The sequence below is a fragment of the Lucilia cuprina genome, chromosome 2 (assembly GCF_022045245.1).
Source record: "Lucilia cuprina isolate Lc7/37 chromosome 2, ASM2204524v1, whole genome shotgun sequence".
Classification (NCBI taxonomy): Eukaryota; Metazoa; Arthropoda; class Insecta; order Diptera; family Calliphoridae; genus Lucilia; species Lucilia cuprina.
The window spans coordinates 56,023,149-56,034,617 of NC_060950.1; the positions used below are offsets into that span (position 1 = coordinate 56,023,149).

At 31.7% G+C, this 11,469-nt stretch overlaps 1 protein-coding gene and 1 long non-coding RNA gene across 4 annotated transcripts in view; one reads left to right on the top strand and one right to left on the bottom strand.

Moving 5' to 3' along the window:
• Window positions 1-989: 989 nt before the first annotated feature.
• LOC111678585 (eukaryotic peptide chain release factor subunit 1-like) lies at window positions 990-3,024 on the bottom strand (the record flags this gene model as incomplete). Its single annotated transcript, XM_023439978.2, has 1 exon — window positions 990-3,024. A coding segment is annotated over one exon (1,368 nt), but the record flags the coding sequence as incomplete, so codon positions are not given.
• Window positions 3,025-11,243: 8,219 nt separating this feature from the next.
• LOC124421403 overlaps window positions 11,244-11,469 on the top strand; it is a 15,313-nt gene continuing 15,087 nt past the window's right edge. The window contains exon 1 of one of the 3 annotated variants that reach the window (XR_006941643.1): window positions 11,244-11,375. This is a non-coding gene — a long non-coding RNA (uncharacterized LOC124421403). Of the gene's footprint in view, window positions 11,407-11,469 lie in introns of all 3 variants that reach the window. The other 2 variants (XR_006941641.1, XR_006941642.1) reach the window with 2 other exon arrangements.

Below are 11,469 nucleotides of genomic sequence, written 5' to 3' on the forward strand. Positions count from 1 at the left end.
GATAGATAGATAAATAGATAGATAGATAAATAGATATATAGATAGATAGATAGATAGATAGATAGATAGATAGATAGATAGATAGATAGATAGATAGATAGATAGATAAAAAGATTGACAGATAGGTATGTATATAGATAGAAAGAAATGTAGATAAATAGATATATGAATAGATAGCAAGGGAGATAGAGGGGTAGATAGATAAATAGATAGATAGATAAATAGATAGTCAGGTAGTTACATATTTACTAAAGAACATATGTTTAAAATTAATTCAATGTTGTGGGTAAATCATTAAGAATACCACAAAGAATCTAATAGAGTACTTTTCACTACAATATACTACCGAGAAGTAGTACAAAATATGGATGACTCATTGATTATATATAATTAAATTTCTAACATGTAAAACCAAAAAAACATTTACCAGTATGTACCGGTACAATAAGAATGAATAGCAATAGCCAATTTTTGTATATTATATATGTATATATATACAGTGCAATTGTTGTATAAATATAATTATAACATCAACATTTACTAAGAAATAACCTTAAAAAATAAAGTTAATAAACATTTGCCCGTTTTTTAAAGAAATTAAAAAAAATAATTTTGAAAAAAAACAATTAAAGGGGTTTCCAGACAAATTATTGATTTTATTTTTTAGAGAAAATTTGTTTATTACAATTATTTATTATTTTTTGAAAATTTTAGATGATGTTTTCTTTAATTAGCTATTATGTATAAATTACAAAATTTTACTGATCAATTATGTTGGAAATATAAGAGAAATAAAATAAATTTAAAGCAAATTTTTGTTTTTGTTTAGTTGTATATTATTTAATGTTTTTTTTTTTATTATATCAATTTGTGTATAAAAAGGCCATATATAGTTTTCCATAATAAAAACAATTATACTTTTTTTAAAAAATAATTTTTACAACCAATCTTTGAGTTTGATCATAATAAGTTTGGCTAAATTTTTTTTCTTTTCTTTTTATCAACAAGTTTTAAGGGTATAAAAGGCCACTTAAATTAAAAAAAAAAAAGAATTTAGACAAATTTTTTGTAAAAATGATCAATTAAGATGATGTTTTTGTTTTTCTCTTCTTGTTTGTTGTTGTTGGTTTTGTTTTTGTATTAACAATATTTAAAAATGTTTACTGTATAATAAGTGACTGGTGGATGATTTTTTCATTATTTTGGAAATATGGAAGAATCCCTTGTAAAGATGATAAATTTGGAAAAAGGATTTATAGTGATAACTAGACTGGTATTCAAATTTAGTCCCTCTGAAACCTCTAGTCATCTTAATAAGCTAATAACCTTAAAAAGTTCCAGGGCTAAGGAGTGGTATGTTGAAAGTTTAACGGATTTTTAGTTTTAAAATGTAATTAGAAGAATTTTGGCTTTTTCCAGCAAACATTTTAAATTGTAAATTTACTTTGTATATAAACAAAAAAATCTCTATTTACCTTAAACCACTGGCCACAAAGCCTTGGAATTATTTTAAAATCATAATTTTGACAATTTTGGAATTTGTCCCTTAATTTCTTAATCCTTTTTCTAATTTTCTTTCAACGAAATTTATCACCTTTACGTTTTTCTTGTATGTATAGTTGTTGTATTAGTTTATATGTGTAAAAAAAAAATTGTCTAATAATCATCTAAATCAAATTCTTCATTATCCAATTCATCGAGCTGCATACTTTGGAAGTCGACCTTGTAACGCAAGATGCCACCAATACCACCGAAACCGCGCACAAATTGACTGCCCTCTTGGGACTTGTCGGTAATGATTTCTAGAGTAGCGCCAAACATTTTATAGTTGTTGGCCAACCATTCGAGCAAGGGCTGTGATTCAATCAATTCCATTTCAACGCCCGTCTCCTTGTCGGTGAAGTGTGATTTGTCTTTTTCCTGTTCGGGCGTTAAATGCAAAATAGTAGGCGCCGATGCATTGGCATGATTCTTCAATACATAACGTTGTATATCCAAATTTTCCCAACAGATGAGAATATCCACCGAACCCAATTCCAAGGCACGCAATGTATCATCAACACCAAAACAATATTTGCCGGTATCTTGGGATATCTCATCGAAATAGCGTCCAATCAATTTCTTTTCCTGTATGAACTTGACATTCTGCAAGGATTCCGCCGATAATTCAATGGCCTGGTTGAAACCGTTTTCACCACCATACGACACATCAATGAGTTTAATGATCTTCGATTGTAAGCGAGGATCAAACATGTCGGACTGACTCAGTTCAGTTTTGAAATCGGCACTACCGGCCAAAATGAGACCAGCAACATTGGGTTTGTCGTTTGTTATGAACAATTGCGTTGCCACTTCGGCTACTTTACGCACGTAATTGTGACGTTTTTCCATACGCAAACGTGCGAAACGCAAAGCAGACTGACCACCACGACCATGCTTTTTCGGCAGATCGACGGTAAATTTGTGCAACACTTCGCGTGTGTTGCCCTGTAGGGTACCAAACAAAGCACCATTACCGTCCATCACAATGAAGCCAAAACGATTGTCGTCAGCTAAAAGTGCCGTAAGAGCTTCGGTGTGGAACTTATTGTCGCACAAATACAATGACGTATTGATTGGTTTGAACGGCTCGAAATCGATATTAACTTTCTTTTCCTTACCCTCCTCGGTGACGATCGTACCGCAATAGATGACCAGACCATTGGGTGGCACTTTAGTGTACAATTTCAGACGCTGCTGTACCGAGGTGATCGCACCCAAAACTGACAGTCGATTGACACGCGACTTGATGTTTGAGGCTGTGCCAAATTCATCGGCCAACATTTTGCTTACACGAGATATTTGATCCTTGGGTGGAATGATTAATGAAATCATAGAGGTGCCATTGCCGCGTGCGATCTCCAGGCTCTTGATGAGCTTCTTGATTTTCCAAATTTCGACATTACGATCAGCTGACGTTTCTTCTCCAGACATGGTTAAGCTGTTGCTTTTGTCCACTTGTCGTTTATAAAATAAAAAGAAATTTTATCAGTGTTGCCAATTGTTAAATTAAAAAAAACTCATAACGATCGCAGTGATGCCAGAAGATATTTTTGCTTTTATTCTTAGTTTAGTGATGAAAATATCCAGGAATGTTGTGATATAGATAAGAAATTGAAATTGTTTCTTATTAATGGTAAAGACAAACATATCATTCACAGATTAGCAGGAAAAAATCTAAAAAGAGTATAATATGTAAAAAAATTTTAACATTATGAGGATAATTATGAATAATTATTCTCTGACAGTTTGTATTATATTGCGTGCTTAAGGAAAGAAAACTAACTCTCACGGAGATTATTATTCAGATATAAATTTATGGTATGGAAGAGTTAGAGTTTAAAGAGTTTTTTTCTATTTGTGCAGAACATATTATACCATAGTTTTACGTTATCACGAACTTATCCTAATATTTGTTATTCCCCAGACATTCACAAGGTCATAAGTTGTATAGTTTCAGAAATACCTAACTAAGAATGATAACAGCGTAATATTTTTATGGGTTGATTCGGAATTTCTTCATATATCCGTTATTCATAGTCCGATTTTGCTAATTTTTAAGGGGAAATTATTGATTTAAATACCTACGATATCTGGTTCTTCTGACAATTGATTTCTATAAGGATCCATGTATAGGGTTAAAAATTATATTACATATAAAACACGAAATGACATTCTCACCAAGGTAAAGGGGCATAAAAAACACTTCCCATACACTCCCAAACTGGGCATGTTGATTATCTGTTTCTGGCATCTCTTTATACACAAATAAAGTACAGAGTTGATATTTTTGCCTCGTCCCCACTTTTATAAAATAGAATCCACACTTTCTATATTTTAGAGTTGTCGTATTTTGTTTTGTGATTTGTAATAAAGCAGCATGTTCTGTGTTTTATAATATGTTATTGGGTGTATAATATTTTTGTACTCCATTCCCATAATGTTGGATTTTTTCTTATTTGTTATTTTTTTTCCTTCTGCGTTTATCTTTCGTAAACAAAAAAAGTTAAGTGTTGCCCCGCTTGTATGATTTATTAAACAGTGGAACATAATAAAATGTCAATAATATTACAAGGTAAAACAAGCATGAGTAAATAGTTGGACATAGCCGACAATATGATACCCTCCAACTGTGACTATGTTCAAAATATAGTTTATTTTTTAAATAATACGGCATTTATTTTGTGTTTTACTTTAATTAAGGAATTTTTCACTTAAGTTAAAATATTTTCTATAAGGCTAAATGTAAATATGGGGCTTGTAAATCTTGGTAGAGACATTTACGTCTTATTCAAATTTTTTTTGTAGAATTTAATCGTGTTATTAGTATCTGTAAGAAAATTTTGACCATCAAGTCATTTTCTGAAGGGGAGTTTATATAGGAGCTAGGTTTAAACGATCAGTAATGTTTTTAAAGTGCCATAAAACTAAGTTTTGCCGCTTTCTTTGACATAATTAAACATCTAACGTAGTTATGGGCACAAAAGCTCTATTCGGGGATATTGTTGTATAGGACTAAGCGAAATAATGGACCGATTTTAAACATTTTCAAAAGAGTTCGTTTTTGGACCCAAAGAAGAGTATGTTACAAAATAGACAATAGACTCGACTATAGACCAGACTATAGGCTAAACTATAGACTAGAATATAGACTAGACTCTAGCTAAGACTAGACTATAGACTAGATTCTAGCTAAGACTAGACTATAGACAAGAATAGATTAGACTATAGACAAGAATAGACTATACTATAGACTAGACTATAGACTAGACTATAGACTAGACTATAGACTAGACTATAGACTAGACTATAGACTAGACTATAGACTAGACTATAGACTAGACTATAGACTAGACTATAGACTAGACTATAGACTAGACTATAGACTAGACTATAGACTAGACTATAGACTAGACTATAGACTAGACTATAGACTAGACTATAGACTAGACTATAGACTAGACTATAGACTAGACTATAGACATATTATTTAAACATAATTACTTTTTTTGCAAATGTTTATCATTTGTTTATCTTTATACTTTAGACTCCATAAAACTTAAGTTAAAAACTTAAACAAGTTCTTCCAACTTGTTGTACTAAAAGTTTCGTTTCGTGTGTGTCAAGTTGGATTGGTTGGTCGGTTTTTGGTTCTTTTTTGTTCACTATTATCGATCAGTTTTTGTTGCTTGTCAGTATTTAATACATTTATTGATGTTATTCGTAATTTGAGAACGGTCTACTATCCCCTCTGAATCCTTCAAATCCTTCAGGTGGCAATATTTGTACATGGATTGGGCCCGATTGGGAAGGGCCGGCACTTTACTGAAGTACTCGAGCTATATAATTTCTGACCATTGCTGCCCCATTGCTTAACTTCCGAGATGTAAAACATCACTTCCATTTAAGTACAACCACGCAGATGGTATGGCCTCTGTTGATTCGGCAACAGCACATAGAGATGTAACCGGTGGACCGAAGTACAAATCCATCAAATAAGCCGAAGACATTATTCTTAGTCACAGGGTCACACTGTGATAATTCTGATATGAACTGAGTGTACTCTGAACATATCTGGGCAAGGAAGGAAAATTCAATGGTATCATTTGTATATGATACCTTTCATCCAGCATCATACAACCCAGCACACATTTCATTTATACGATACATTCATGAGAGAAAAACATACGACATATTCATTATAGGTAGACGGGCGGGATGAGGCCCGCCGTAGCTCACATTCTTTTCGTACCATATACGATTAATATCAACTAATTTCCAACGCCTAGTACCACAGTCACTCCTCTGTGGAGTAACTGCTGTTTCGGCAACAGCACCGAGCTTTTTCCAAAATATTGACTTTACCTTACATCAGTCTTTTAACCGCACACTTACTCTTACACTTTGGGTTTAAACCACAGCCACTACGGAGATCTCGAAGGAACCTCAACCAACTGACAAGCCAGGACATAGTCCTGCGGGAAACTGGCCATCCGTAGTACTAGCTTATGTGGTGTTCGACCTACCTCTTCTCAATCTATACAAGACTATGCCAGGCAGTAGATTGTAACCAATTTTTTAGTCCCGGTCAGACTAGGGGTATTGGAAAACCCCTCTTTTCCCGGGATTGCAATAACACCAAGGTGGAGGCTTGACCAAGGTAGAAGCATGAAAATTTATAGGCTGGATTAAGTGAGAACCCATAAAGGAGACTTTTTGGTACCTTACCGTTTTGCAATTGGTATTTTTTGTAATAAAATTCGTACTGACTGTTTTTTAACACATCATGCACACTGAAAATAATCCATACTCAACTTTTCATAAAAAATTTCGTAACTTCTATTTTCGTAATATTTACAAAAATTTTGTGTATAATACGAAATATTATTTAATAAAACCCTTCTCTATTTTTACGAAAGTACAAAAACCTTTCGTAATAATTTTTTCTTAAATTTTAGCGAAATTAAACTTAATGATATTAATTATATTATGATTAAATAAATTAATATTTCGTAAATTTTACCATATTTATTCAAAATTCACTTTTTTCAATTTATGTAAATTAATTCTTTTAAAAATATTTTGCATTATACTAAAACATTTCGCACAATTTCGTATATATTACGAAAGAATTTCGTGGTGCGAAACAACGAACGATTCGTACAATGTACGACATTTTTCGTATATATATTAGGCATGGATTTTTTCCAGTGTGGTTTACAAATTAAAAGAAAATATATAAATCTCATTTCTTCTTCTGCAAATTGTTGTTAGTTTTTATTGCAAAAGTTTTTCTACTTTGTCATGGAATGACATCAAATTAATCTTGAGCAACTTGAATGGAAGTGAACGAAGTTAAGGTATATACACACAATTTTACATTTGGAATATGTTGTCTAAATTTATATTGTGCTAATCTCTTGAGAATTGGTTCGAAATTTATATCATGAAATAAGAACCTATGGGCCCTCAAGTCGACATAATTTCGGAGTTGAAATCAATAGTTAGCAAGATTAATAAAAATAAGTTTTTGTGCTAATGTTTCGATTGCACTAAAATATCCTTGCAAAATACAGATCATAATGGTATTATTTTCAATTAAGCCATGTCCGTCCGTGTTGGTGAATTTCCATGTAAACTTTGAGAATAAGGCGCCTTTTTGGTCGAGCAAGGAACTAATTGAAAGTGGTTGCAATCGGGTCATTATACCCTACACCACTATAGTGGGGAGGGTATTATACGTTTGTGCTGATGTTTGTAACATACAAAAATATTGGTCCAATACCCACCTTAAAGTATACCGATCGATCCAGCATCATACAACCCAGCACACATTTCATTTATACGATACATTCATGAGAGAAAAACATACGACATATTCATTATAGGTAGACGGGCGGGATGAGGCCCGCCGTAGCTCACATTCTTTTCGTACCATATACGATTAATATCAACTAATTTCCAACGCCTAGTACCACAGTCACTCCTCTGTGGAGTAACTGCTGTTTCGGCAACAGCACCGAGCTTTTTCCAAAATATTGACTTTACCTTACATCAGTCTTTTAACCGCACACTTACTCTTACACTTTGGGTTTAAACCACAGCCACTACGGAGATCTCGAAGGAACCTCAACCAACTGACAAGCCAGGACATAGTCCTGCGGGAAACTGGCCATCCGTAGTACTAGCTTATGTGGTGTTCGACCTACCTCTTCTCAATCTATACAAGACTATGCCAGGCAGTAGATTGTAACCAATTTTTTAGTCCCGGTCAGACTAGGGGTATTGGAAAACCCCTCTTTTCCCGGATTGCAATAACACCAAGGTGGAGGCTTGACCAAGGTAGAAGCATGAAAATTTATAGGCTGGATTAAGTGAGAACCCATAAAGGAGACTTTTTGGTACCTTACCGTTTTGCAATTGGTATTTTTTGTAATAAAATTCGTACTGACTGTTTTTTAACACATCATGCACACTGAAAATAATCCATACTCAACTTTTCATAAAAAATTTCGTAACTTTATTTTCGTAATATTTACAAAAATTTGTGTATAATACGAAATATTATTTAATAAAACCTTCTCTATTTTTACGAAAGTACAAAAACCTTTCGTAATAATTTTTTCTTAAATTTTAGCGAAATTAAACTTAATGATATTAATTATATTATGATTAAATAAATTAATATTTCGTAAATTTTACCATATTTATTCAAAATTCACTTTTTTCAATTTATGTAAATTAATTCTTTTAAAAATATTTTGCATTATACTAAAACATTTCGCACAATTTCGTATATATTACGAAAGAATTTCGTGGTGCGAAACAACGAACGATTCGTACAATGTACGACATTTTTCGTATATATATTAGGCATGGATTTTTTCCAGTGTGGTTTACAAATTAAAAGAAAATATATAAATCTCATTTCTTCTTCTGCAAATTGTTGTTAGTTTTTATTGCAAAAGTTTTTCTACTTTGTCATGGAATGACATCAAATTAATCTTGAGCAACTTGAATGGAAGTGAACGAAGTTAAGGTATATACACACAATTTTACATTTGGAATATGTTGTCTAAATTTATATTGTGCTAATCTCTTGAGAATTGGTTCGAAATTTATATCATGAAATAAGAACCTATGGCCCTCAAGTCGACATAATTTCGGAGTTGAAATCAATAGTTAGCAAGATTAATAAAAATAAGTTTTTGTGCTAATGTTTCGATTGCACTAAAATATCCTTGCAAAATACAGATCATAATGGTATTATTTTCAATTAAGCCATGTCCGTCCGTGTTGGTGAATTTCCATGTAAACTTTGAGAATAAGGCGCCTTTTTGGTCGAGCAAGGAACTAATTGAAAGTGGTTGCAATCGGGTCATTATACCCTACACCACTATAGTGGGGAGGGTATTATACGTTTGTGCTGATGTTTGTAACATACAAAAATATTGGTCCAATACCCACCTTAAAGTATACCGATCGATTCAGAATCATTTTTTGAGTCGATTAAGACATGTCCGTCCGTCCGTCCGTCCGTCTGTCCGGCTGGCTGGCTGTCCATGTAAACCTTGTGCGCAAGGTACAGGCCGCAATTTTCAAGATAATTTGATGAAATTTGGACCAAGCATGTTTTTTGGCACAAGGACGAAGCCTATTGAAAATGGTTGAAATCGGTCCATTATTTCACCTAGCCCTCATACAACCGTACCTCCCGATTTGAACTTTTTATGCTATAATTACGTCAAATATTCTGCTATCTCTCTAAAAATTGGCACAAATAAGTTTTATATAAGTATAAATGATACTGCGGATTTTCGTAAGGATCGGCCTATATTTGACCCTAGCCCCCATACAAACCCCCCTTCAAAAAATGACTAAAACGTCTAAAATTGACTTGTAACCATTTGTATCGCAATGAAACTCAACAAAACTAACTGTTATTTAGAAATATATCCTTTTCCCAAATTTACCGAGGATCGGCCCATATTTGACCTATATAATGCCTTATTTAGAAATTTTAGTTTTTTATCAATAAATTGCTTAAATATTTTGGAATTATGGTAATATTCAACATAAAAGTTTCTTTACAAAAAATAAAAATTTTATAAAAAGTAAAAATTTTAAAAATATACTCATGGTGTAGGGTATTATATGGTCGGCCATGCCCGACTATACTTTCTTATTTGTTTTTGATTTCAAAATAAAATTGGAAACAAATTTGTGTTTTCAGTATTAAACTAAATGACAACACGAAATTGGCTCAAACTATGATTGATCCTTTAAATAAAAATTTATTATTAATGGAAAAAAGAGACCGGAAATGACATGAGGTTGTTTAAGATTATTTGTTTACATTTTAACAGGTCATTTGGTTCACAGTTTAACTACTTTGTTTATGTGGCCAAGTTATTTTTAGCCTCTGTTTCCAAAATTTCACTTGTTTTCCTAAATTTTAAACTATTCGAGGTTATGGGAACCCGATTTCTTGAAGAAAGATGAATAAATAATCATTGTGAAATTTTTAATGAATAAAATGAATTTATAATTAACACATTAACATAAAACATAAATATGTATTACATGTTGCACATACAATGTAGTATTGTGGCATATTTTGAGAGACATGGGATGCAATTGAAACGAAAAGCGAATATTTGTAGACAAAACAAATAAGAAAACATAATAAAATAATATACAACACAGTAACAACATTGCCACAACAATTTTAAATGCAGCATGAGGAATGCATCATTAATATTCATTTAAATAAAGTATCTTCGTTGTAAGCGACATCGAACTAGTATTGTCTGTCATTCAGTTCCACTTTAGCGATGATTTGTAACTGCCACTATCAAAAATAACATTTATTTTTACTTTTTTAAGAGTAAAGAGTTTCAAGAAATCTTCAGTTCAGCAGCTGGAATTTAAGTCTTTCAATTATTTCTTTAACATCAGTCTCATATATTTGATATTTTTTATTAAACAATAAAAATAGAAATTTATAGATCAGATGATAATCTTAGATCATCATGATGGTACAATGTCATAGAAAAAATAAACATATTTTTAGATCAATTGTAGTTTGATTTATCTACAAATATTCATATAAATAAATATTACATTTTATGATAATTACGAGATTTTACTTAGAAACCAGAATATCAGTGATTTTAACCATTTAAGCTTTTAATATGAAATAATAACGAAATCAACATATAAAGTTTACAATTTCTATTAAATTTAATACTTTATTTAATGAAATGCTTTTTATTCCTAAAAAAGAACAGTTCTGTTCCAATTATTATACAATAAAATTATGGACAATATGATTAATTTCAACTCTACAAACTGATTTATTACTTCTCAATTACATTTACAAACTCTCCCTCACTCTTTATCTCATTATATGACCTTAAACTTGAAGACTTTTTCAAAAATACAATTCTTGCACTGCCTCATGTATGAATATAACTCCAACATGTTGAGTGTTTTCTTGCAGCTCCAGCAATACTACAACCTGCAATTTGTTCCATTAACATTGGAGACAAAGTTAGAAGAAGATTGTGTTTGTTTTCGTTGGCGATCGGTTGTCAGCCAACTGTATGATTACAACTCTTAACATGTTGAGGGTTTTGTTGCAGCTCCAACAATAATACAACTTGAAAGATGTTCCATTAACATTGGAGACAAATTTAGAAGACGATTGTTTTACTTGGCGAACGGTTGTGATTATTTTCGAATGCGGTTTTAAAGAAGATTGAAAGTTTTGAAAAGACGTAAATAGAAAATATAATTTCAGTGGAAATTGAAAAAAATAAAAAAATCGTTAAGATGTTGGTAAACAGAATAATAAATTATAAAAGTGTAATAAAACATTAAGTTAATTAAACAAAAATAGAATTTCAAATCTTAGTGAAAGTTAAGTGA